At 41.1% G+C, this 27,843-nt stretch overlaps 2 protein-coding genes across 3 annotated transcripts; one reads left to right on the top strand and one right to left on the bottom strand.

Annotated features, from left to right (window-relative positions):
- The first annotated feature begins 433 nt into the window (after positions 1–433).
- Positions 434–8,324, top strand: LOC137589653 (centrosomal protein of 83 kDa-like). Its single transcript, XM_068307516.1, has 12 exons — positions 434–523; positions 649–780; positions 930–1,091; positions 1,165–1,299; positions 1,395–1,509; positions 2,402–2,546; positions 3,901–4,050; positions 4,833–4,896; positions 5,480–5,595; positions 5,685–5,769; positions 5,881–5,961; positions 8,235–8,324. Exons 1-12 carry the CDS (start codon positions 434–436, stop codon positions 8,322–8,324), a joined length of 1,365 nt encoding a protein of 454 aa, XP_068163617.1.
- Positions 8,000–26,200, bottom strand: plxnc1 (plexin C1). 2 transcript variants are annotated; one of them, XM_068307444.1, is made up of 31 exons: positions 24,528–26,200; positions 23,582–23,704; positions 22,083–22,217; positions 21,848–21,948; positions 21,674–21,779; positions 21,435–21,603; positions 21,222–21,324; positions 20,923–20,998; positions 20,485–20,526; positions 20,241–20,374; positions 19,881–20,060; positions 19,256–19,364; positions 18,845–19,021; positions 18,553–18,720; positions 18,352–18,451; positions 18,113–18,214; positions 17,731–17,834; positions 17,598–17,639; positions 17,391–17,503; positions 16,928–17,126; positions 16,032–16,178; positions 12,553–12,721; positions 11,948–12,048; positions 11,231–11,306; positions 10,995–11,029; positions 10,798–10,893; positions 10,314–10,477; positions 9,586–9,733; positions 9,318–9,458; positions 9,154–9,228; positions 8,000–8,516 (listed from the first exon to the last, which is right to left on the bottom strand). In XM_068307444.1, exons 1-31 carry the CDS (start codon positions 25,542–25,544, stop codon positions 8,412–8,414), a joined length of 4,557 nt encoding a protein of 1,518 aa, XP_068163545.1. In that variant the 5' UTR covers positions 25,545–26,200; the 3' UTR covers positions 8,000–8,411. The 2 variants fall into 2 exon arrangements, with proteins under 2 accessions (XP_068163545.1, XP_068163544.1); XM_068307443.1 differs by having other exon boundaries at positions 17,391–17,515; positions 24,528–26,199.
- Positions 26,201–27,843: the final 1,643 nt, after the last annotated feature.

The raw sequence follows: 27,843 nt of genomic DNA, 5'->3' as shown, positions 1-27,843 counted from the left end.
AAGAGTAGAGTATAACTTATTATTTATCCCTTGAGGTTCCGACAACTGATAGGATTCTGTTTTTCTCCATGTATAATGCTTCAAGAAGATGAATGAGTGAATGAATAACGCTTCACTCCTTCCATTTGTCATGCGTCTGTTGATATCTCACATGGTGTCTTTTTGGCAGCTCAGAGGATTCAAATTCTGAGTGTATGGTAGAACCAAAGTTCAGCCAGAGTTACGACCAGGTTCTCCAACAGATGCAGGTCAGGCTGGAAGATGCTCAGATGGAAATCCTAACAAAAGATTCAAAGCTGGCAGAGCTTGAACGGCAGGTGAATTGAGTTTGAAACGGACACTTTTGATTCCTGTGTGACCAAACGTCCACATGCTTTCTGGAGACAAACGCTCTGTGTGTGTGTGTGTGTGCGTGCGTGCGTGCTAGGTGACGATGACCCCTCAGCAGCTGGAGCTGGTCAGAGGTCAGGCGGAGCAGGAGATGGAGGCTAAATGCATGGAGCGGATCAGCAGAATGGAAAAGGTCAGTATTTCTTTTCTGTTTCTTCACTTACTTAGTCATACAAATGTACTGCTAATAGCATACATGGACAAACAGTTTAAATGTTTTCTATCTACCAAGTTGTGCGCTTCTGTGATTCCTTTAAGGAGGTAAAGCAATACAAGGGTGGGTACGACGAAGTGCTGCAAAAATGTGCCAGTCTGGTGTCTCAGATGGAATGCCAGAGAGATGAACATGCTCACATACTAAAGGAAATGAACGTCCTCCATGAAACTGAGGTTGGTTTGTTGTTATGATCACTTATCTATCTATCTATTTAGATGTTTCTGCATTTAAAGTCAAAGTAAATGTGTCGAATTGATTTTTTGTGGACCAACGCAACAACACAAGTAGCTGCTGAGTTAAAAATCCCTTTTACTTCTGTTAGATCTCTCGTCTTGTGAATGAGAGGAAGGAGCTGGTGGCTTGCTGTCATCACCTGGATTCACTACGTGTTGCCAAGGATAAGGAGGCACTACAGAAGGAGAAAGTCGAGTTATCAATACGTATGAGTAACATGGAGGCTCAGGATGCTCTGAAGTCTGTGAAGGTGAAACGTTGGGTTTAGATTTGTTTAACGAGTTCATGATTTAATGATCTAAACTGTTATGTTTGACGGTCAGACGGAGAATCAGTGGTTGCGACAGCAGCTGGAGAGGATGAGGACAGAGTGTGAGCATCGTGAGAGCTTGGAGAAGTTAAGTTCAAGTAAACACATGTACAAGACCGAGAAGGAGGTGAGCGCTCTCAACAATCAGGTACACTTCTCTCAAGCACCGCAATAACTGTGTTTAGATGACCTCATTACTTCACAAGGCACAGTGATGTGTTTATTTTTTTTTTATGTTTTCAGATTGAAAAGCTCAAGCAAACCCACAATTTGGAGATAGCCAAGATGAAGATGGAGTTGAAGTCTTCTAAAGGGGAGCTGGAGCGGGAGAAAAAAGCCCTGAAGAAGCAAAGAGATGGTATGGAAGACACACATCATATTCTGCTGTCGCACAGAGACACACTTGTGGTTTTCTGTTTGTCCTGATATTTCAGTTTTCAATCTCCTTTATCTTTATGTTCACTCCTGGACTTGTGTCCCTGTGGTTTCTTGCTAAGACTATAAATATTCAGACTTTATTCCAGAGCAATGGAGAGTGTGGAAAAGAGGTGAAGAAGCGTGTACAGGCAGGATGGAACGGGTGGAGGAAAGTGTCAGGTGTGATGTGTGATAGAAGAGTTTCAGCTAAAATGAAAGGAAAGGTGTACAAAACTGTGGTGAGACCAGCGATATTGTTTGGTCTAGAGACAGTGTCACTGAGGAAAAGAGAGGAGACAGAGCTGGAGGTAGCAGAGATGAAGGTGCTGAGGTTCTCTCTGGGAGTGACCAGGATGGATAAGATCAGGAATGAGTACATCAGAGGGACAGCACATGTTAGAGGTTTTGGAGGTAAAGTCAGAGAGGCCAGACTGAGATGGTTTGGACATGTCCAGAGGAGAGATAGTGAATATATTGGTAGAAGGATGCTGAGTTTTGAACTGCCAGGCAGGAGGCCAAAGAGGGGGTTTATGGATGTAGTGAAAGAGGACATGAAGGTACGTGGTGTGAGAGAAGAGGATGCAGAAGACAGGGTTAGATGGAGGCAACTGATTTGGGAAAAGCCCAAATCAGTTGGGCTGATTCAGCTTTTCCCTGAAGGGAAAAGCCGAAAGAGGACGTAGAAGAAGAAGACTTTATTTTATGTAACAAACCCAACTATGGCCTGATCCAGACATGTTCAAGCACAGACATATGTAACCCAGAAGAATACTGAATGTTTGTAACGCCAATACTTTTTACCTCCCACCCATTTCCCCTTTGGTGTGTTACAGATTTGCTAGAGGAAATAAAGAAGATGCAGGTAGCAGTGAAGCAATACAAAGCAGCTCTGTTTGAGAAGGAGCAGGAGATGGTGAAAAAGGTTCAGTCAACCCGTGAGGAGGAGTTATGTAGATTTGCAGCCTTGCATGAAGAAAAGTGAGCCATGATTTGCTATTCTGGCATCGATCATATTGAGTTCATCTTCTTGTCTTTTCTTCTTCTTCTCCTTTCGGCTTTTCCCTTCAGGGATCGTCACAGCGAATCAGTTGCCTCCATCTAACCCTGTCTTTTGCATCCTCTTCTCTCACACCAACTACCTCCTGTCTACTGTCCTCAGTCCTCTCAGTGTCACACTTCTTCTTAGCCAACCTCTTTCTCTGTATACTTTCCTGTACCTCCTCTTTCCACCACCAAGTCTCCTTATCTACTTTCCTTCCAGATGACAAACCAAGTACTCTCCTACCTGTCTCCCTGATCACATTAGCTGTAGTTGTCCAGTCATCTGGGAGCACATCCCGACTACCCAGAGCCTGTCTTAACTCCTTCCTAAAAGTCATGCAACACCCTTTTTTAGCTTCCACCCTTTTGTCTTCTGCTCTGTCTACACACCACCATCCAATACTGTTTGGCTACACTTTCACCTACCACTATGCAGTCACTGATCTCCTTCAGATTACACCGTCTTCACAAGATGTAGTTTACCTGTGTGCTCCTACCTCCACTTTTATAGGTCACCCTATGTTCCTGCCTCTTCTGGAAGAAAGTATTCACTATAGCCATTACCATCTTTTTTGCAAAGTCAACCACCATCCGTCCTTCTGTGTTTCTCTCCTGGATACCAAATCTTCCCATCACCTCCTCATCACCTCTGTTTCCTGCACCAACATGTCCATTGACGTCTGCACCAATGACAACTCTCTCACCTCTAGCTATGCTCTGCATCACTTCATCAAAGTCCAACCAGAATTTCTCCTCCTCCTCCAGCTCACATCCTACCTGTGGAGCATACCCACTAACAACATTGAACATCACACCTTCTATTTCTAGCTTCAGACTCATCACTCTATCCGACACGCTTTTTACCTCCAGGACATTTCTAACAAACTCCTCCTTCAAGATAACTCCTACTCCATTTCTCTTCCCATCTACACCATGATAGAACAACTTGAACCCTGCTCTTAAACTTGTCACCTTGCTACCTTTCAACCTGGTCTGCTTTCCTGCTCTGCATCATTTCAACCAACTCTCTACCTTTTCCTGCCACAGTTCCAAAATTCAATGTCCCTACTCTCAGTCCTATGCTCTTGGTGTTCTTCTTATCTCTCTTCCTATGAACACACATTCTCACATCTCACATCTCCTACTTCAACCAACAGTGGTTCTATTTCCACCGGCGCTGTAGGTGAACACCACCGATGGCGGTCGTTGTTAAAAACAACTGCCAAAAAGAAATCTTCTTGTCTTCTCTGTTTCTAGGATACTGTACAGTATTTTCACTTTGTTTTGTAAGGTCAAAGTTAGTCGACCGTCTTGCCTCTTTGGAGAGGACAAAGGCATTGAAGGATGCTGAAGACATCAGCGAGAAGATGGAGTGGGAGGGACGTCTTCACAGGGCACTCCTTGGAAAGGAATCGGCTCAAAGGGAGCTCCAGAGTCTGAGGTTAGACATTGACTGGATGTTGAGGGTTTATACATGGACACAGCTGAATCAGTCAGAGGAGCAAAACAGGCTCCAGAAAGTTACATGTAACAGCTATCATAATTTAATATCTACCATTGTTGTCTACTATCTTATCTACGTTATATCTTCGCTATGGTGCGATGACATCGCTCAGTACCTCAAAGGGTTGGCTGTCTCTAAAATCAGAAGTCACTCCACATCTACAGATCTCATCTTAGTGGCTGAAATAAATTTAGATGAATGGAGACTCCAGTTTGTTACATAAATAAGTAGAGTGTTCAGTTTTCTGCAATGTTGAACCATTATTGTATTTTTGTTTTTTTTACTTTGTGTAGTTACAATACAGCTGTCTTTCAATGCAGGATATACTGTAGAATAGAATAGAATAGAATAGAATAGAATAGAAGCGGGTTTAGAAGGTAAAGGAATGAATGAAAGAATAGAATAGAATAGTCTTTATTGTCATATTGTATCAAATACTATGTATAAAGTACAATAAAATTAGGGTGCTGCTCCATTTACAAAAAATTAATAATAAAGATAAAAAGACAGAAACATACACAAAATAGGTTCCACTGGAACAATAACAGTAACAGCTAGCAAAATATGTATTTTTTAGACATGTCATACATTGTATATAGGTATAATCACCATTTAGGCAAGGATAAGGCAAGATAGAGTCACTAAAATGAGAGGTGACGGCAGATTATTGAACGTCTGCTCTGATGCCTTCATTGATCAAACTATTTTGTGCCTTACAGAAGCAAACTACAGGAGTTTGAGGAGACTGCGAAACAGCAAGCAGAGCTCTCTGATCTGCAGCAGGTAAACCTCCAACAACGAGTCCACTTCTGCTCAGTTCAATTTCAGGCATGTTACAACGGCTGTTTTTGGGTTTCCACTTTCACAAGTTGTGGACAGTACCAACATAGCCATTCCTTTTCATCCTGGCATTTGGTCGCTCTTGTGTTGAGAGATATAGAACATCGATCGGTGACTCAGGGAGAGTTAAAACACAGCAGTCCATCGTCTGTGCTCTCACTTCCAAACTCCTCTCATCTAATCTTGCTACCAACAGCTTTTTCGACAACATAACATCTGTCCTTGTTCTAAGAAACAAACACACACTGAAAGGAAATCAATGTTGATGAAGATTCTCAGTCATCCAAACCATGGATGAAAAGGTTGAAGATGTTTCTTCAGTTCCCACCTAAGATGTGTCTTCAGCTCTGAAGACACATCTTAAATGAGAGGCAAAACATCAACAGGCTTTTCCAACAAGTCCATTTGACTTCATTCAACACAGAATGTGTGCATAGAGTTTTCACTTCAACTACCCAAGAGTTAAAATACAGTAAATCCCAGTAGAGTTGGTATTCTAGCCGTAAGACTTTTATTTGACCAACAGCAAAACCTGGAGCTTCGTATCCAGTTGGAGAGATGCACAGAGTCTAAAAGTGACTGCAGAGAGACTCTGAGCCAAGTCCACGAGGAGCTGAGGAGGGTCAGAGCTGAGGAAGAGCAGTACGTTTGTCTTCACTTAAACCAGCTGCAGCACTACACTGTGCTGTCATTTAAACCACAATCTTTTCTATTCATTTTTCTGTCTTCAGGCTGAATGATCGATACAATAAGCTGCAGCAGAAGTACTTTATTCTAAAGGACAAGCTGAAGAGGGCAGAGGAGGCCCAGAAGACGGTACTGTTGCCCCTCAATGAATTCTGCATGTGTGCATGAAATGGCAGTAGAGGCAGTAACTGTCGTGGTGTGTCTTTACTAATGTTTACTTATCAATGGCTTTCTTCATAGAGGAAATCCCTGACTGAGAGCACAGAAAGGAACCTCCAGAATCAAATTGAGCAGCTGGAGGCTAAGAATGAGGAGCTGCAAGTAAAAGTTGAATTGGCCAAAATGTAAATATGATTCAATTGTGACACAGTAATTGTAGTTTGTAGCATTTCGGTAGAAAGATTTCAGAAATCTTGACAAATTTTAGATACACAAAAATCCACGTTATTGTCCTAGTAAAAAGAGTAACCTCCAAAAAAAGTTGGGGGAAATTGACAGCCAGTTAGAGCTTTTGCTCTCTCTCTTCAGGCAGCCAGATTTCTTAAAGCTGAATAGTGAGCTCTACACAAAGTTGAATGAACTACGGCAACAGCACATGGACGATCTACGGATCCTGCTTGCTAACCCTGCCTTCAGCACAGTGTCACATGTGGCTCACCATCAATGATTTTCGTGTTCTTGTGGCTCCTCCACAATAAGCGCACCAGTGAGTCCAGTTTGTTCTTCATCTTCATATTGTGTGAAAAAGAAGTTTACAAATTTGATTTCCTTTCATGTTGCAGGAATTAAAGTTTGGGAGTCCGTAGGTCACCAGGCTGAGCTGAGAATACCTCACAGGACGATGTCACAGAGGTCATAGAGGCGCCAAAAGCCCCACCAACTCACACAAACTCTGAGCCTTCCTTGTTGGGCGGCAAATTGTATGTTGTATGTCTATTGTATGTTGTTCAAACAACAACGTACGATAGAAGTGGATATGTTGGCTTATGTGGATAAGTAAATGTTAATTGCTGTGCAATAACTAATACCTTAACTTGATTGCATTAAGATAACAAAATCGTGAATTTATTTTACTCGCTTACTCCATTCAATCTGGTTAATATGTCCAAAAAAAAAAAAGAAGCGTTTGTAACTAGAAATTTTTAATAAAACAAAATAAAAGTAGACATTGTGGTTTCACAATTTCAAACAACAGCAATAAATGTAAATGAATGAGTGAGGTGCCAGATGGCTGTCCCACATCAAATACAGGTGTAGTAATACAGAAACATTTACTGTACTTGTTATAATTAATTCACCTAAAGATGAAAACATGTGAAACATCCCTGCACAAACATTTTAGGAACATAGCGTTGATGTTCAAATTTGTGAATTACAGTAACTCAAACCACTGCAGTAGTTTCAATCTCCTTTCGGCTTTTCCCTTCAGGGGTCGCCACAGCGAATCAGTTGCCTCCATCTAACCCTGTCTTCTGCATCCTCTTCTCTCGCACCAACTACCTTCATGTCCTCTAGGCCTCCTGCCTGGCAGGTCAAAACTCAGCATCCTTCTACCAATATATTCACTATCTCTCCTCTGGACATGTCCAAACCATCTCAGTCTGGCCTCTCTGACTTCATCTCCAAGACCTCTAACATGTGCTGTCCCTCTGATGTACTCATTCCTGATCCTATCCTTCCTGGTCACTCCCAGAGAGAACCTCAGCATCTTCATCCTCCAGCTCTGTCTCCCGTCTTGTGGTGAGACCAGTGATGTTGTTTGGTCTAGAGACAGTGTCACTGAGGAAAAGACAGGAGACAGCTGGAGGTAGCAGAGATGAAGATATTTTTCCAAAATAAGAAACACATGCAGAACATTTTCCAACAATAATAGTGGCAAAAGCTCAAAATTTGATTCCTACAATACCAAATCACAAATGGTCTCACACACTTTTCAATAGAGCAGGTTCAGCAGTTACTTTATTCTACAGAAAACCAACAGCTCCCCCATGAACACAGACTGCAGCGGTACCTGCAGTGTTGGGGTCTGGGCTTCAGATGACACCCCAGATACAACCGACATGTCTGTTACAACATTCTCCAATGTTCAGTTTCAACAAGCTTAGTGGAGAGAACCATAACTACAGTATTAACAAGACATGATAGGAAACGGTCATCACAGGGCATCCATGAATAAAACAATTGACCATTGAGTTTTACTGACACAGAATTTGAGCTCTCAATTTGAGCTCTCTTGCGATATATATATATATATATATATATATATATATATATATATATATATATATATATATATATATAAATATATATATATATATATATGTATATATATATATACATATATATATATATATCAGATAAGATAACCCTTTATTGTCCCACAATGGGGAAATTTGTGGCCAATAATGCCCCTTCAGTGTGTGTCTTTAAGAGGCAAGTGGAGATAGAACTCATAGGAAGCAATATACTAGGACCGCTAGCAGGCTGATTTAACAGGATGTGTGTGAGTAAAGGAGAATGTATTTGGAAACGGAACTATTAATGTAGTTCATAAGGGCGTCAGATCATGTGGATGTTTTCCCTCCATTCTGCAGGAACAGCAGCATCACAAGCAGTTGTCTCTGCTCGGTCAGAGGATGAAAGACTTGGAAAGAACGCAGCAGCTGCAGCTGGATGGGCTGTAAACAGGACACCAAACCTGACCTCTGACCCTCCTATATTTGACATTTATAATAAGCACAGTTCATTCATACAAGCCAAAGCACAGCAGTTCAATTCCATGAGCAGCTTTTTAGTCCATCAAACAATTTTTTAACGTGATGTAGTTGCTCCGTCAGCTCTGAAGGGGTTCCGTTTTGGTCCAGCTTCTCTACGATCTGTAGAAAAGTCGAGAGAACCCAGAAGAGCTAATGTGAGATGGGGTTAGACCTAAACTGTAACCTGTTTCTAAAAATGTCACCCTGGGAGGAATTCTCCACAAAGAAAGCCTTTTGGTCATGTCATTAAATTGAAAACTTTTTAAAGATAACAAAAAGTCAAACTCTATATTGCTCATGAAATGAGTTTGAAAAGGTGCCACATGAACACAGGAAAACCACAAAGGAAAATGAAATCAGTTTCAAAAAAAATCTTATTTCCGTTGCACATGTGCCTGTCAGTTTCACAAGTTGTTGGTTGTTTTCACCTTAAAGTCATTGTGGTATTTTTTAATGATACAGTATACCTGTTCAGCGCCCACTACTACCCTTGTATTTACTCTGTGGTAGTTTTTCCAGTGCAGCATTTTCACTGACAGGTGGCAACATGGATGATTGAAGAGAGAGAGGTAACAGTTGTATTTGGTTTTATAAGTCATCTTACAGCCATGTCATTAAGCTTAAAATGTTTTAATTTCATCTGGAAAGTTAGATGGACTCAAACACAAGTTATCGAGGGATGAAATATTTGATGATATGGTGAATACTGCACGACGGATTTGTGTGTTTAGTTTGGAGATGGCATGAACTGACTGACCTCTGTGAAGTATTTCTGGACAAATCTGTAGAGCTCTCTGAGGGCCGCAGCTTCATTGAACTTGTTTTCATGTTTCTGAAATAAAGAAAAGGCTCAGCCTAACCACCACCGGCCATTGTAACACTTATTTAACACTTGGTCTGATGCACTGAGATGGACATTACCTCTGACGACTCCTGCAGGAACTCTTTGAATTCCGGGACTGTGATTAGTGGATGATCTCTGATCTGCTTATAGTAACCCTTGACCTCCTGTTTGAACTTGGGAATGTCTTTGGCGTAGAGGAGCTTGTTGGTTGGAGCATGCTGGAACACAATAATACTCAAAATATGTGAATCATAAAGACTCCTGCAGGGAGATTCATAGTTTAGAAGGAAAACGGGACATCACACACTTCTTCAAACATTTGGAGACTCTTGTGTTCGACTTTACCTTCCCCAGTTGTAATTCACTAAGAGAAAAGGAGTCCATGAAGGCCTGAGCAATGACTGACAGGCAGCCGTCCAAATGGGGAGTCTTCTCCATGTCAAAAACAAACTGAGGGTTCTTGATGATGTTGACCCAGAACCGCAGGGGCAAACTGCAAACCAATGAGTGTGACCAGGAAAGAAAGAAAAAAGTTTTCAAGACTTGAATATCAACAGATTTTCACTCAGTGTCTACTCACCCTCATGCTCATGTCCAGAGCAGTGACGCTTCTCATAGTACCTACACAATTTCCCCCTGAGCGCCCTCTATCAACTTTGATACTACTGCTTTGATCTATGAAAGTAGGTCAAGAGCACTATCTTGGATCTTTGACCTCTGCAAGTAGGTCAGGGTAAAATTTTGAATTCAGGGGTGTCACGGGATGTTGCAGTCTGTGACTGCATTGGTTCTTGTTTAGTATTGTGGTTGCATCCTCTGATGTGGACCACGTCTCCTATGCCGAGTCAGATGATTTTTACATACAAGACTGCAGTGAATAAACTTGGATGACATGATAAATCGTCTTCAGGTGATTTGGAAAAACTGTTTTGGCATCAGGCTTAAGAAACAATCTGTGGACTGAGGAACTTCTGACTTTCCATCAGCATGGAGGTGAATGGATAATGAATTTTTTTTCTCGGGTAGACTTTAATTCTTTTCATCCTTTGGAGCATTAGGTGATTGAACCATACCTGTTAGTCTTCCAGATGTGAAGCACATCTGGGTCCATGATCTTCATGCTGTCTGCCTGGGTATCCAGGAAGTCAAAAAAAAATTTGACAGCATGTGGAGCTCTGCCCTTTGGCATCCCCCAGATCGATCTGAACAAGTTCTCCACAAACGAATGCACCGCCACCTAGAACAAGGACAACAAGGTTACCAATGTTCTCCAGGACACCGCAGAGTTCAGTTCACATATCGTTAGTTGAAAACCAGTCATACAATTTGAATCATTTCCTTTTGTTTTCCATGTTTCAAGTTTCTTCTGTCTTAAACATGTAACCACAGAAGTTGATTGTTTGATGCAGCCAACAGTCAACGCCGTGCCTTTATTACCCTTACTACAACATTAACATTAGCACTACTGCTGTAGAAAAAAAATCTATGAGACAGTCTGTAAAGTCAGCTACGGTGGTGTTGGTGAATGTTGAAGAAGAGGCACTGGGTTCCTCTAACCTTGGTGGAGAGCAGTTTGGTAAGGTGCACTTCCTTCAGTTTGAACTTCTTCACCTCTGGGTTTTTTCTTTGGTCCGTGTCGACATCAGGGTCAATCTGCAGACACGCAGCAGTAAAGTAATTGATTGTTTCTGCATCTGATTATCAACTAATTCAGTCATTAATTTCTTCAAACGTTAGAACATACTACATCTTACCAAGTGGAAGTATTTTCCGGAGAAGTTCTCATCATCTGGAGGAAAATATTAATAGCACATGTATTTACTGTAGCTTCCTGAGCTGTTGTGCCAAATAAAGTTGATCTCTCCTCCAGGCAGCTCATATATTATCAGTGCGCAGATATACTTCTTAGCAGTTAACTCTGGTTAAATAGTGAACACCGATATGAAATCCAACCCTGTTGCTGTATGTGTTGAGTGATTTGCTCTCTTACCCTTCAGACTACCCTGTGGGCTCAGAGGAGGATGAGTTTTTGTGGAGAGCACTTTGATCGTAGCTCCATCAGGAACCTCCAGGAGTTCATAAAAAAACATCCCCACACAGAAAGGTCAGTAGGATCTCAAACTGTACAACCAGTGTCACCTAAACCACCTAGGTTATCTTTTCCCCACCAAAGTGTCTGTTCGGAGGCAGGAATGCATTTCATACGCAAATATATGCATTTCTTACATATACTTGTCTGAATTCTGCACAGATCACTGAGCTTTTTTCTAATTTGGATTTGATTAAACTTTTTAAAGCAGTTGGACAGCCGTGCTTTTAATTGTACACTTTTCACACCTCATTGTGTGTGTGTGTTTCTCTGGTTTGTGTGGTTAAAAGGAAAACACAGCCATCAGTGAAATTCCCCTTTAGGTCTTGGCAGGGGCTGTGGTGGCCCATGTTTGACATTTCATTTATACGTTTTTGTGTAACATTACTGGGGAGCAAACAAATAAATACAAAACAAAAACCATAACTGCTAATAGCGAGAGGAGAAGGGGTTTAAAATGCAGAATTTAATGGGTGTATTTCAGTTCATCAGCATTCTCTATCCAGTACTAACCTGGCCTACGCAACACACAGGTAATCCTCTACACACAACAGTACAACTATATAGGTAGGGTGTACACTTGACTTGAACTGCCTTTTCCAACACCCCATTTCTCACCATGTAGTGCTTCAGCGTGTTGAGCATTGTCACCTCCCCGATGACCTCAGAGCTCCCATCCACTTCCTTTAGCGGGACAAATGATCCATTCTTCTCATACTCTGGTGGGGAAAAGAGTTTAAAGCAATGCAAAGTAGTAAACTCTGTAAAGTCTTTTTAGAACAAACATACTATAAAACAGTTATAACATGAAGTAAAGTGGTTTTAAAAGCCAAGCATATGAAATTTAATGGCATCTAGTGGTGTGGATGCAGCCCACTGAATGTCCTTCATCTCATTCTGCTCTCTAGGGTCAATTAAAAAGTAGGAAAATCCTTCTTTAATGTACAATAATGAAAATACGGTAATCCCTAGTAATTCTTCTCCTCCTCCATGCTGTTGGATGCTGTCATCCAGCGCGTACGGTTTCACGTGACTACAGCTCAAGGGAGACACTTGCTCCTCACCTCTCCCTCCCTCCCTTGTCCTCGATGAGATGAAACTTAGATCTCACCAAATCTGCCATGTAGTAAAGCTGCGCATAAGTGAATAAGCGAGGGAATACTGTTTATTATTTTCCTTTTTTAAAAGTTGGAGCTTGGCCTACAGATGGACCTCTTACTTACCAATACACAAGTTTACGAGAGTGGTGCTGTAAGCGAAACCAAACTTGGCTCTGAAGGCGGACAGGATTTTCTCTTTGACCTGTTCGATGCTGTCACAGCTGAGAGCGTTGACCTCCAGAGGCTCGCTGACCTCTCCATTGCTGCCTACTGCAAACAGCACCTTCAGCTTCTGCGCACAACAGAAATGTGGATAAAACTGTTAAATACCCAGCCAGAGTTTAAGCAGCTACCACTGCAGAGATCAGTAAACTCAGATTACCGCTCATCTGTCCAAAAAAAAAGCTCGGCTAGAATCACATGTCAAGAGAGCAGCTCCTTGTTCTTCTGCGCTGCTGAGGTACCTCCAGAAGTTTATTTATTTTTTGGATATTATTCTAAAGTTCAATGATAATTATGAATTTAATTTTTATCTTTATTTTAACTTATTTTTATTCCTGTTATTACATTTCTGCATCTGGGTATTTGTTTGAAAGTATATATTCATATTGAATTCCTATTTTCTGTCTTCTGTAAGCACTTAGTGCATGTTATGACTTCACTGTGAAGGTGTTAAATAAATCATGTGTATCATCATCATTATCATCACTATGATTATCGTTGATGGTGACTAAACACCTACCACAGTGGTACTTATTCACCACTAATGTGATCCCTAGTGCTTCCATCGTTCATCCAGTCGCTAGTAAAGGAGGGGAGGTCTGGTTAATGAGAGGTTTTTTCACAGTAGCTGTGTACCAGTTAATGCATCATCTGTCTCCATGAAGCTAATGCACACTCTCTGATGGGGGGGGGGGGGGGAGTAAGATGTGGTTTGTTAGATCAGATCAGATGTCTGTGACTGCTTCCTTTTGGTCAGTTGCAGAAAGAAGGAAGTACAGATGAGGCGAGAACACACAACATGTCAGTTTTTTTGTGGAAGAAAATATGTAAATTAGTGACGTCTAATTCTCATATGCTTAAAACTAATCAATCAGCAGGTGTCAAATGATCAGCATTATCCCCTTGCTGCCTGTATTTGTAGTCCAATTACAATTTACTGGTGTAAATAAATTAATAATCAATTAATTGCCTAAAAACAGAATCTTCAATGGGAACAAATCAAAGCTGATCTGATGTTGAAAGATTAGAATCCATTAGAATGCATCCTCTTCTGTGGATCAGACCAGATTTATGTACGTTTAATCTACACATGACCTCAACTCTTCAACACTGGTGTCATTATTTTCAGAATCCAACCCTTTTCACTATCAAACCTACAGAATTCAAAGAATTTGACCATGCCTCATAATTAAATAATATGCTGGACACTGTTGGTCTGAAATTTTTATGTAATTCAAATCATAGTGTAATAAAATAATTCTATTACTCCAGATGTTCCTGACATCCATCCTCATGAATTATTGAATATGAATACCTGGTCCAGGTAACTATCTGGACGTCTTGCTGTAGACATACATACTGTATGTTGACAATGAGCCACTGCTGGGCACTTCCTCATTTTAAGAGGTCACAAGACCGTAAAGTTCAGAATGGCTGATCTAATCAATGTGGGAATTTGACTTAGTGTGATCTTTTGAAAAGTATGGATTTTTACTTCCTTAAATAAAATGCTATCTGACTGAGGAGCTGCAGATGTCAGGTCTTCCCTTTTTCTGTAACAGAATTCAACTGTGTCCAAGCTCTGGTGGATGATTCACAGTAGACTAAAATTTCAATGTGCTGAAGGGGTTCAGCAAGCACTCCATGTGTATAAATGGTCATTTACCGAACAGAACTTATTGATCAATTGACAGCAAGCCGATCAGTTATTTCCTTCCTCTAGGATGAGACTGCTTATTCTTCAGTTTCACCACCCAAGTGGTTGAATCTTATTATAAACAAAAACCCATAAAGAGATTACTTTTTATCCCTGCTTAATAAATCTAAAGAGTGAAATCTATTTATTTATGCATTTATTTATTTATTGATGTATTTATTTATTCATTTAATTAATTCTATTTATTTATTTATTTATGCATATATGTATGTATTTATTTATTCAATTAATTAATTAATTTTATTTATTTACTTTTCAGACATGTAACTATAACAGATTTAAATACATTTAAAGAAAAGTGTTCAGTCATCTGCTGCGTGTTTAGTCATTGTGTATCAGGAATTATTTCAATAGTAAACAAATCAGGTGTAAACAAAGTAATATAAAGACGATGCAGCTTTTAAACGTTTAGCCGTGCATTAAATCTGATAGAGGAAGTGGGTTAGCGCTGACTGACCAACTGTCTCCATGATGTCAATGTGGCGACAACCTTTACATGCAACGAGGATCTACTTTTGTCAAGTGACTTTTATTTTACACAGGATAAATAAATTAAATAAATAAAACGAGCTACAGACATGAATTGCAAGATGGAAGTGATATTCTTTTGAGCAGTGCCAATTTTGACGTCTCCTTTACATAGACATCACCCGAGTGTGTTGATTTCGTCAGTCATTGTCAACAAAGTAAAAGCAATGAGGCAAGTCAAGGGTCCAATACTAATGGGACACTGGTGGAAAATACAAACCCGACTGACCACAGGCAGACCTTGATTAACAACTTATTTAAATTTAGAACCAAAAAACTTTGGACTTACAGAAGTGTTAACTCGGTTAAATACACAATTCAAAACAATGTCCAAATATCTGAGTAACAGGATAGTAGTTCGCACTCGTCTGTACGCAGAGCTACTATGTCTTGTTGTTCCTGCTGTTATTCTGTGTTAAGTACAGCTATTATTGTTTCAATACTTTAAACTCTGTTTTTTCTAGTTCAAACATTAAGCACATAAATAATAATAATAAATAACTAATTTGTAAATATGTGATCCATTTCTTTCATTACAATGTTGAAACAGGAATTCTGAAACGTCAAACAGCAAGCACCTAATGCAGTCAGAGACCGCAACATCCTGCGACACCCCTGAATTCAAAATTTGACCCTGACCTACTTTCAAAGGTCAGGGTCATTTAATAAAAGACCCATGATCCAACATGTAACTGGTGCGTTCTATTTATCATGAAGTTTCAGAGATGTGCACCAAAAAGGTATGAAAGTGAAAACGCGATCTAATTTTCATCCCCTTGCCTCCCTGAATTAAAACGCCTTTTCTTTCATCTTTCTATCTTATCCGGTTCCTGAGATATGTGCAAAAATACCTCAGGATAGATAATATCTTAAACCACAGATCAAAGCCACATTGAGATACATATATGATACATATATGTATCTCAATGTGTCATAAATATTACAATATGAAAATTCAACAAGCTACTAAACTTCATTAATTTGTGTTCTTTTGTTTTATTTTTCAAACTAACAAAGAAAAGTCAAAGCTGATGTTTTCTTTTTTTCCCACTCTTGTAAACTAACGTACAAACCCGGTTTGGGCTTCAGTGATCGTACCACAACTAGCCCCCTGAGGCATGTCGTACTTGCGTACCAAGGAGCTGTAGTCTTGAGCCTGCCACAGCAGCCAGTCCTCACTGAGCGTGTACAGAGCTTTCTCCGTCACACAGTCCACTGGTCCTCTGGCCGTCTGCTGCGTGAGAGCACTCACCATCAGAAACAAGTGCTGGCCAACGCTTTCCTGCACAAAATCAGGAAGAGAAACTCAAATTAATTGGATTATCCATTAAAAAAATACTAGGTAAACGTACAGGTTATGCACATTTTTCCGTGTTAGCTCTGGTAGCTACTTTCTTTTATTTGGGTGCTTTTAAATTTACCCCTGAAACACAAGCAAGACCTGAACAAAAACACAAATCATAATTTTATCCAAGTACAGTCCCATTTGCCTGGACTTGGAATCACAAATGAGGTAAAACTTTCCGTTGATATATCTGTATTTGTAAAATCTTTGTAAAATTTCTTTTAAGCATGTGGACTTATGTACATCATCTGTTTGGTGTAACGTTTGTGGTCTTCTTTTTTGGTTTCATTTAGCCAAAGTGTTTCCCCTAGTTCACATATTGTGTCATTTTAAAATACAATGTCTAGGATTTTTCATTACAAAAGTGATCCAGCATAAAACAATAACGGTAATGGTATGATGTTTGTCATGTTTACTATCATAGATCTGTGTATTAACATTCTAATATAAACCAAACTGAGGTGAACTATATATTTGTTTTGAAAGAATTTGATATAAAATATATTTTGTCACAAAGTCACTGTAGTAAGTAAAGTTAATCTTGGGGCTAATTTGAATGGCTGTATCAAATTCCTTAGCAAAACATGTAATAATTTATGAGATCAATCCAGCCTAGTTATAACACCATGAAGACCATCTCATTGTACTTTAGACTTTATATAATAGCTGAAGAGAAAGAAACTGACTCGGAGGAAGCCGTAGAGGCAGATGGACATCCAGTTGGTCAGGAGCTTCTCCACGATGGACTCGGTACGTCGGAGCAGCAGTTTAGGTTGAGAGCTGCTGCTCTGCTGCATCAGGTCCTTCAACAGAGCCTCCATTACCTCCGTCAGGTACCACAAGTTATTATGAAGCGTTACAGTCAGCAATGACGCGAACACACACCTGCAAGGACAGAACATTGCCAAATACTGGTGATGACTGAATACCTGGAGTAAAAGCAGTTCAAACGTGTTAGAAAACGTAGCTATTAGCCATCAGTTAGCCAGAAAGCTAATTTGCATGTTAAATCTGTATGATTTGCAAGAACAGAACATTGAAATTAAAACTTAAATATTAGAATAAACAAAAGATGACAAAATGTGTTGGGTAATGTTGCCATCTGTTGTAATACACTGAATAAAAGCCATCTTAACTTTACAAACTGACTTGTCTTTTATTGTGAAGCTCTTCTGTTCCTCCAGAGCGTGCACCATAGATGTGAGGAAGACCTTGTTTTGGATCAGTTTGGACAATCCCTGGCAGCACTCATCAAGTTGGACCTGCAACACGTCCTGATGTTAGGTCAGAACCAAAAGGACAGAGTTACAGCGGAAGGACGTAACAACTACAACAAGAACCAGAGTCAAACTTTACCTGATCAATGTCTTTGATACACAACGCCATCAGAGATTCACTCTGGAAACAAACAGGCAGCATTTTAGTCTTCATATTTCACCATCTATACCATCAGGTTGTTGGGTCGCTACCTTTCCAGCTAACACTATACCTCAGGAAAAAAGATTCTGGAGGCAAAGTGCTTGTAGTCCAGGAAGGGAATGGCGCCAACATTTTCCATCAGGTCAGCTTTCTCTGTCTGAAGGTCCACAAAACCTGTGGAGGACAAATCAGTGAGGCTGCTTCTCAATCTCATCTAGTAAGGCAGGAGAAACACTACTCGTGTCCTGGTTTGGAAAACGAATGGATGAATCAGAGTATGTTTACTTCAGTATCAGGTACCTATTTACTGCAAATGTCACTCAACGTTTAAAGAGGTTAGAACTGGAATCCATCATTTCCCACCTGGACTCAAGTTGACCACCAAAAAAAGTCTAACCTAGATTTTACTTTTCAGTTAAGCCACGGCTGCTATGTGAGAATTTGGGACGAACCTTGCCTAATATCATTCCTGATGTTGAGCTCCATATCATCCATGACCTTTTTGATCTTAGCAGTCAGTTTCTTCTGTTTACGTCGATACACAATAATCACCACTGAATGGAAAAAACAACAACAACAACAACAACAAGCAGACAAAATAAAACTGTCTTGATGCTCAGGTTTGATTTTGTGATTGTGTGTTAATGAGGCTGATCAGCCCAAATCTCCTAATGACAACTCGTTTACTTACAAACAACAATGCAGGGTATTGGCAGAAGAACTATTGGTATCAGAGCAAACAGAGGAAATGATTTAATGTTTAATGTCACTGTCTTATTTCCATAGTTTATCTGTAAAAAACCAACAACAAAAAACATGTTATTTTAAGAGATGGGAACATATTTGTTGGTGCACTGTTTTGTTTTGGGTGTAGTGTGACTGGGAAATTCACCTTTAATTGTTGAAATTTAGCTTTAGGTGTCATTCGAATCTCACAGATAAAAAACTCTGTCTCAACACTTGTTTCTTTTTCTTCCATGATGCAGGGGTGTTGTTTCCCCTCCTGAACGCCCCACACCATCAGCTCCACAGGAATTATCTCCAGTTTGTCAGCCTTTTTCTAAAATGTCAGTAGAAACGTAGAGAGAGCCATTACATACCTATACCTTGTGATGTGTGTGTATGTGTGTGTGTGTGTGTGTGTGTGTGTGTGTGTGTGTGTGTGTGTGTTACAGAAGCATTACCTGTATGGTGATGCGGACATCATCTCCTATCCTTGTGCTGGTGAAGCTGGTGAACTCGGGGTCTGGGTAGTAGGTTATAGTTGTGGAGCAGGTCAGAGTTTCATTGGCTACTCTGACAAACACACCACTCTGAAAAATGTCCACATTGTCCGATGCAGGGGTGTCATAGGTGAGATTCTGCAGAGGATTCACACACAATCAGTGTTATATAATACATTATGGTGTGAAAAACAAATTCTTTTAACCATTTCAGACCATTTTAGTGTTAGTTATACTGCTATGGCAGTAGTTAGTCATACATAAGCGAGCACAGAAAATTGATTTGGTTTGTAACAGGGTGTAACAGGACGTTGCAATGCAACACGACATGATCTGACTTGACATAACGCATGTATGACATTATTGTACCACCTTATAGCAGTTGTCTCGGGTAGATCTGACGTCCTGCATGGCGGAGCTGTGTAGGACCCCTTCCACAAACTCCAGATGAGACCCTATCATTGTGATCGTCCTCTTCCCACTACAGCACATGTAGCAGCAGCCAATCAGGGAAGAGGAAAATTAATACAGATTTTCCTACAGCCATGGGTCTCCGACTTGAAAACTTTAAGTTTAACTACTAGAGAAACCCTTCAAAAGAGAAAATAGGAAGAGTGTTTTCTAGACATTTAGAAAATGTCTAGAAAACTTAAATAATTTGTCAGTAAACAACCTGCTGCCTGCAGAAACAAATGAAGAGGTTGTAGTTTCAGTTTCAGCGACTAAAAAAGGGAAGTAGTCCTGTAGTGAGAATCACTAATTATGGGAAGTGACCAATTCCTTATGAATAACCTCTACCTAGAACTGTTCTCTAGTTGCTAGTACTGTTTCCTAAAAATAAGTATCTACAGTGTGTAGGAGGGCAGAAATATAAAAAGCTTTTAGTGCTGACAGTCTTGAATGAAACATTTGTAATGATCATGACAAACCAGTGACTTTCCTTTAAACACAACACATTTAACACCAACAAAACAGTCGAACAAAAATGTGATCATACCTGATCCAACTGCTGTTTGGTACAATGTTGGTGCAGGATGGTGATGACTGGTAGGTAATTTCTGCATTGCCATGGCAACTACCATCTGGGAGGAGAACACAAACCTTCACCACACCTTTATTGTCGGCGCTGGGAATGTGGAACGTCAGATTCACACCAGTATTGTTCCATACAGGAGATCTGACCGGAGGACCCAATTAGTCTCAGTGACAACAGCACTCATACGTACATCTGTGTTGAGATCTTGTAAATATAGTATATAGGTGGAGAGAAATGTGAATATTGACTGCACACTCAGCTGGATAGTGGAAATGTAATTTACGGTTCGAGCTTAATCTGATTCACGTCTACCCGACTCACTCTTGTGGGTTGCAGGTTGTGTCTGCATGGAGCCTGACTCTGGTCACACCATCAAGGTTCCGACCAGAAAGCACCACATGGTTCCTGCCATAGAATGACACGATGCTGGGAGAGATGGAGATGATCTCTGGACTCTTGAAAGAAGAACACACAGTTTCAATATAATTATTTACTGCTGATGTTAGAACTTCCACTCAATGTAAGTTGTGGATGAAAGACTTGAAGGAATGAAGCTCAGACTCACAGAAAATTTCATCCCAGACACCATCATTTGACAAACGCTGTCCTGCAGGAGGATGACAGACAATTATCAGAATCAGACAGACAGACAGACAAACATACATACATATTTGCAGGCAGACGGTGTTTCTTAAGAATATTTTGTATCATTCAGTTGTGGTGAAGAGGAAACTAAACCCCAAACTCAAATCTCTCTATTAAATGATCAATCTGCATCCCAACCCTCTGGGTAATGAACAAAAGAAAAAGACTGCAGACTCAAGCAGTGGAAATTTGCTTCTACTTCTGAGAGTCATTCAGGAGTTCAGAGTGGAGCCACTTTGCTATGTCTTCAGTGTAATAAAAAGGTTAACAAATTGAACCTAAAATGTAGCCCCTGGAGACTCTGAACACAATCTGAACTTCCTATGACCAATAAACATGTAAAAACTTGTATAAATACATTTTCTGCTTCTTGATTGGCCCAGGAACAGCCACCCATACCCCAGTCACAGCCAGCCTCAACACACCGGTGACACCTGAGAAGTTAAAATATTAATACTGAATGTAAAAAAAGTGTCTCCTTATTGTGTGAAAAGTAAAATATTTTTCTTTTTTTTTCTTTTTTTTTGGATTTGTTAGTACTTAACCTTGTAATCCAAAACAAAGACGTGAAACCAAATCTTTTTTTTTAATATTAATCTTGTTGTTAACTATTTATTATACATGAGGTATTTATGGTCATCTCAGGTTTGGACTCACAGGACATAGGTTGGTGGCCCCTGGATGTCATTGCAGTTGGTTAGCATCAGTTTTTCCAACAATTTTGTCGTCCCAAGTCTAATTCTAACTGTGACATTGAGGCCTGTCGATTGAAAACACAGTAAAAGAGTGAATGTCAGATAATGACAAGCATAAGATGAGACACGGTGGTGGTGTGAGTGCCCTTTATTACAAATGATTTTATTCACTCACCTCCAGCAGGAATTTGACCATTTGTAAGGATGCAGCTGCATTGTGGGAAATGTGGAGGAGGGCTGTCCCTGCGACAAAACTCTGAAGACAACTTTGAACTGAATTGACAGGCGAAGTTGGAGAGTGAGTCCTGACTCGCTGTCACGTGTGTCTGGATGGTAAGTGTGATCTACCAAAAGAAGACAAAAGTGTTTAAGCGATATGATAGTCACAGCTGTCACGTGTGCTCTTATCCGTACTTGGTCAGTCCTGTCCTTTACTACTTTGTATGAGACCATTTTCTGTTGAGACACGTCGGGGATGGATAACCACTCAGAACCCTGACACTCCTCTTCAAATGTGCACCTGGGAGGTGAAAATGATGTTTGAATCCCGTTGCCACAGGTATCAACAGCAGATGTTGCTTCCCTGACCTTCTGATGGAGCTGCACCAGACACAATGTGGATCCTGTGCGGACCAACACTCCTCTACAGTTGTGTATGTGCTGCACTTTGACACAGGTACACGCTTCACCTGGAACAGAAACAAAAAAGGAGCCTCATCCTGATAGAATACATTATATATATGCCTTGAAAGCAAAATTAAAATTCTAACTCTGATCTACTCGTGTTAACCAGAGCGCTACACATGATGCATGTGCAGTGTACCTGGTTTTGAAATGGGATGTAGACGTGCTTATCATCCACTCGATCCAGACGTAATTTGGGAAGCACTCTGCGGTCGTCGTCGGCTCTGTAGAGCACCCTGGTGCAGGTGGTGTCATAGTTCTTGTCCACAGCAAGCTGACAAGAATGTAGTTGCGTTATGTTTTTTTATAAAGGCCTTTCAAGACAAAATGCATCAAATTATGCTAACCAATGCCTTTGTGTGTATAGCTAACAAGAAGGGCACTAGAAGAATCCATGGTTCAGTTGAGGCTGCAGAAAATGTAATGGATATATAATTCCACTTCAAAGTCGAAAAACTCACCACCTCCTCTGCATTTTCTCCTCAATAAATTACTTTTCTATTTCATTGAAATCCATTTGCATTTTTTTTAAAGAATCTCCCTGCTAATAAACAAACAGACAAACAGACAAAACAGGGGTAGAGCTACATTTTCCCGCTAAGTCTGTTGGTCTGACATCACTCTGAGGTCAACCCACCAGTTAATAACCACCACCATTATGGAGATTCAGGAAAACATTGGTCCACAGTCTTAAACCACGGAGCTCTTAACAACACAAGAAGATGAAGCAAGACTTCATGTTTTGTGTCCGCATCACTTCCATTGTGTTGCTTCTCACTAACACACACCCATACACAGGATGTGTTGCAACTATGTTTAGCTCCAGATTGAGCCTGTCCGAGCTTCTTGTTTCACTTGTGTCAAACTGTTGCTTGTGGTATTTGTAAGCAGATTTCCAATGAAGCACCACTCACGTTTCTTTGAAACTTGGTGGAAGGAAGAGTCGAAACTATACAATCCACCAAATGTGTATGTAAATCTGAAAAAAGGTCAAGTCCTAAACTGTTGCACTTGTATTTATCCACTTTCTTTATCACTGTGACATTTTTCTTTCCACATTTCCCCCAATTTTTAATAAAATCTCTGAACCAATTTCCACAATCCTGAGTGGAGGGGTGTGCCATGACTAAGTGAGACATATTGGATTTTTTAAGATTGCACAAACATTCTAATTTGCTAATATTTTAAATATAACTTCCTTTCATTCCACCTTCTTTCGTTTGGTGTTTGCATTTTCCAGCCTGCTACTGCTGAACTGAGACAGGAAATATCAACACGGTGACTCGATCGTCTTTCGGCGACCCACTTTCCAATGAGTAAAAACAAAAGTCTTTTTTTCTTTTTCTTGATTCTCTTCCTCTGCAGAGCTAGAAGAAAGACACTTAGTGCTTTTCCGAGCACTTGTGTAATTAATCTCAACATGACCCAGTATATTACGCCCAGATGCCAGACTTACAATCAGATATGTAAGTATGGAATCTCTGGGAAATGTCAATTATTGCATTGAGGAGATTGAATGAAGACAGAGAAAGATGTGATGGAAAAGTACCGCAGGAAATAACAAAAGTGGGTGCCGTAATATGATGTTTCATTACTACTTCTAGTTTATTCGATGGCCTACATGACTCTCTTTAGCACCTTAATGAGCTGCCCATCTCCTGTCCCAATGAAGAAAACCATCCAGGCCTTCTGTCTGACTGCCAGCACAGCGGTCAGGTGTTTCTGCCTCAGGAGGACCATCTTTGGCTTCAGTGTCTTTGGCTGAAAAAGACAAAAATGTTGATCTTCATATTTAGAGGCAACACATTCTAATGAGATTCTCGAGAAATGGAGATGTGAAGCGTTAAAACCGAAGTGTAATGTCTGAACAGTCATCACCTTGCTAGGTGTCCACAGACGCATGAAGGAAGTTGTGTTAATGCTGTTCCTTTGTTTGTCTATGTGGTTAAGTGACAGTGTGAGCTACTGTTTGCCACATGACCCGCTTGATCAGCCTTCAGATAAACTGACCATTTCCTGTCCTTACTTTCCTTGGATTGTGTAATAAATCAAGTATCAGTCAGCAGAACCCGGTTCCTTCCTCAAACTGCTGCCAGCAGCAGACAAGGATGCACTTCTGTCCGATGTGGAAATGTTCCAGGTTATGTAGAAACAAACCCGACCAGTTGCTCTTCATACAGCCTAAAGTCAGGCTGAAGCTCAGAGGGAAACGCGCCTTTTTGGTATCAGCTCCTAAATTATAGAATGGGCTCCCATTGCACATCAAGGCAGGCTTTCTTCACTGTCACATTTAAAATCTCTTCTTAAAATCCACCTCTTTTCCCCTGGCGTTTGACACCATTTAGGGTGTTTTGTATATTATTGCACATTATTTTTAACTGCTTTTTATCTGATTTTATTTCAGCTTTTAACATTTTGTGAGTCATTTTATTAGATTTTTTATTTGATATTTTATTTAATTCCATTATGTTCATGTGCAGCACTTTGGAAACCTTGTGTTTATTTAAATTGTGCAATATAAATAAAGTGGATTGGATTGGTCACAGAGGAATTAAGTGAAATGAAATGAAATGGAAAGACCCACCGTCTGCGGCTTGGTAGTACCCTTTGCAAGGAAGAAGTCTGGATCCACCAGACTGCCCACGCTGAGGTCTAGACTGATGTCAAACAGAACCAGCTCGGTGTTGGTCGGACCTCCATCCATACTGAACACGCCGCTCCACAGCACCTGGGGGCCACCAGGGATCACGGAGGATGCGACGAGTCGACTGCCCGCCCCGCCACCGGAGATGCTGAGAGTCGCTCCCCGCAGCGAGGCGAAGGTCGTCATTTTGTTGTTTTTCCCTTCTAACCAAAGGAGACGAACTTGGTTTCCCTTGTCACCGGAGGGCAGGTTGGAGAAAAGATAAATAACGAAATCGACCTGAAACCCATCCACAAACTCCACGCTGCCTTTGCTTTCGATTGAATTCGTGGAATGTTGGCCCGCAGGTGAAAACACACCTCCATTCTGCTTGTTATTCGTATTATGAAGCTTCACAACTTCTGATCCGATTAAACAGCTGGTCTTTTTTGCGGGTTGGTCGAATTGCTGGATGGCAGCCAGGATGTACCTCTCAGTCGAGGCATGGTGCGTCTTCACATCCACCAGGAAGGCCACGGACGCGCTGCTGCTCCACGGGGGCCCCACCAGGATGTGTTCTCTGTACAGGACATTTGAAATGTTCTTCAGGTCCAGCAGCTCGCAGTAACCGCACTCGTTGTCGGTCGCACCGCAACTTATCAGCGTTTCGCTTTCATCCATCGGCAGCAATACGTTGATGCTGAAAGTTGCGTTCCATTGAACCGCGTCAGAAACCCGATGAAATTGCACGTCGTCCACTATCTCAGCAAACGTCAAGATTCCTCTCTGGGACACACTCCGGATCAGAGACAGGTCGTGATCCAGCTGGTACAGCCTCTCCTTCGTGGAGATGTAAACCATCCTGTTAGTCACGGCGATGTGACGGAGGTCTCCCTGAAACTCGAAGCCTTCATCCTTCTCCAGACAACGACCCAGTTCTCCCCAGAGAACGAATAAGAGACCAGGCAGCAGGATCATCTTCTTGCAGCGATGGCAGCGAAACGCTCAAGTGTTGGCGGTCTTCATGGCACCTTGCGCTCCTCTGCGCTGACACCAGTCGTGCGTAAAGGCGCAGCGACTCTGAAGGAGAAGTTCTTAAAAGAGAAGTTCTGAAAGTAGGAGGGAGCGTGAGAAGCGAAAGCAAATCTTGTTGGCATTTATTTGCATTAAATTGTTGTCTGTAACAAACGTATATGGTTCTGTTACCATAGAAACTGTGTATGCAACCTGAGCTTCAATCTAGACTAATTCCAGGAGACGAGAGTATTACTCAGCAGAGCAGCCTCTGAATCTCGAAAAACATTTTCAACCGCTAATATTATGAAAAAGATGCTTAACCAACACCGATAGGTTAATAAATATTTTTAACATTTATTTTAGAAAAGGCAAAAAATGTCTCATCACTTTGTACAACCAAATGTACTGCATGTAACATCTATCCATCCATTTTCTTGTAGACCAGACGACCATCATCGTCTTGTCTTCAGCCACTATTTTCCCTCTTGCAGGTCACCAGTATTACTGAAGCCCGCCCCAGCTGGCAAAAGGCAGGGTACACCCCAGTTGCGGCACCAGCACATTGTGGTGTCCCTCATGTAACATATTATATGGTTTAAACTATAAATGCTATACTTCCTTTAATAAAGCATCCGACCTATAGAGAGATGCTGTTTACTGTGATATTTGTAGATAAGCAGAGGGGACCCTTCAGAAAAGAAACATCAGTCACATTTAAAACTGCAAAATATTTCCTGTGCTAAAATACAGGAAAGATGACATCCAATCACATCTACTCATCATCTTGTGTTAGCTCTGAGAAGTTCACCAAGAAAGAGTGAGAAGAGAGGACGACAAGATCCTCTGAGGAAGTGAACATTTACCTTGTGATTTAGCTAATCTGGTCCGGATGAAACTGTCTCCAGCAAAGACCGCAGACTTTTTTCTTGAAAGAGAGAGAGAGGGGGGGAGGGGGGGAGGGAGAGAGACAGAGAGAGAGAGAGAGAGAGAAAACTTACAAAATATTGCAAACTGTTCTTGAGAAACCTGCAGTTGAAAATAATGGGTATAACCTGCCTATGGATGTTTTTCTTTGGATGAGGTATTTAACCATTTATTTCAGTCTGCTGACTTCATAATTTGAACCTAACTATGGTTCAAAGTGGTCTAGAACAAACCATAAAGAATCTACTGTAATATTATGTCATTAGCAACATCATTGGATCCACCAGCACCCCCTATTTCTTCCTCTATGCACTCTGTGATTACCGCTGACCAGGTGACGTCAACACTGAGGAGGCTTCGTCCTAGGAAGGTGGCTGGACCGGAACAGGTGTCCCCGAGACTCCTTCGAACCTGTGCTGCTGAAATGGGGGACTTTCTTCTACAGGTAATCAACCTCAGTCTACAGGTCGAGAGGGTCCCTATACCGACCGGCCTCAAGTTGGCATTGACAACACCATCCTGTACCTCCTCCACCGTGCGCTGACCTACCTGAACGTCAGGGACTGCGCCATTAAGGTGCTCTACTTTGACTTCTTGCGCGCCTTCAACAACATCAAGCCTGGCTCCTGTGGGAGATATTGGCCTCTATGGCTGTGGACCCATGCCTCTTGAGCTGGATCACCAACTACCTGACCGACAGACCCCAGTACATTCATATGAGGGGCTACTCAAGGAAACGTGCTCTCTCTCCTTCTCTTCACCCTCTACACCAAGGACTTCAAGCATAACTCGGACACATACCGATTAGGAAATTCTCAGATGACTCCTTGATTGTGGCATGTATTGGGGAGGGGGAGGAGGGGGAGTACAGGAGAGTGGTGGCAGACTTTGTGGAGTAGTCTTAGCAAAATGAGCTGAACATCTCCAAGAAGAAGGAGACAGTCCTGGATTTTCGGTGGGGACCTATCTCGGCACAGCCGGTGGTCATCAAGGACGAAGAACGATATACTCACATAGGCTACAATAAGAGTATCATGGGGGGGGGATCTTTGACCTGAGCGTGGGGAGGCAATGTACTGGAGATCTGCTGGGATGGTACCAAGGTGTCAAGTGGTTGATGATGACAAGACTTGAACCATTTAACCTTATGATGGGTGTGCCTGCCCATCATGTGGTCATCTAGCTCGGGATCCACTGATCTGGGACCTCTTGTGTAGGTCAATAATTGCACCTCCGTATTGTTGATCATTTTCATCTTCATTATCTAGCGGATCATTTCACCTTTCTGACACTAGTGTCCACAACTACTCTTCACCTCCATTTCATCTACTTCTTT

Source organism: Antennarius striatus, chromosome 22 (genome assembly GCF_040054535.1).
Source record: "Antennarius striatus isolate MH-2024 chromosome 22, ASM4005453v1, whole genome shotgun sequence".
Lineage (NCBI taxonomy): Eukaryota > Metazoa > Chordata > Actinopteri > Lophiiformes > Antennariidae > Antennarius > Antennarius striatus.
The sequence above is the reverse complement of the archived record's forward strand: the minus strand, read 5'-3'. Positions and strand labels throughout refer to the sequence as shown.

Excerpts from the sequence above, each read along its gene's own strand:
- LOC137589653 (XM_068307516.1), top strand. The coding sequence starts at position 434 with ATGACCCCTCAGCAGCTGGAGCTGGTCAGAGGTCAGGCGGAGCAGGAG. Across the intron at positions 781-929 it reads ACGTCCTCCATGAAACTGAG|ATCTCTCGTCTTGTGAATGA; the intron begins GTTGGTTTGTTG and ends TACTTCTGTTAG. Across the intron at positions 5,596-5,684 it reads GTCAGAGCTGAGGAAGAGCA|GCTGAATGATCGATACAATA; the intron begins GTACGTTTGTCT and ends TTCTGTCTTCAG.
- plxnc1 (XM_068307443.1), bottom strand. The coding sequence starts at position 25,544 with ATGATCCTGCTGCCTGGTCTCTTATTCGTTCTCTGGGGAGAACTGGGT. Across the intron at positions 20,061-20,240 it reads ACAACCTGCAACCCACAAGA|ATCTCCTGTATGGAACAATA; the intron begins GTGAGTCGGGTA and ends TCCTCCGGTCAG. Across the intron at positions 9,229-9,317 it reads TCCTGCAGGAGTCGTCAGAG|AAACATGAAAACAAGTTCAA; the intron begins GTAATGTCCATC and ends TCTTTATTTCAG.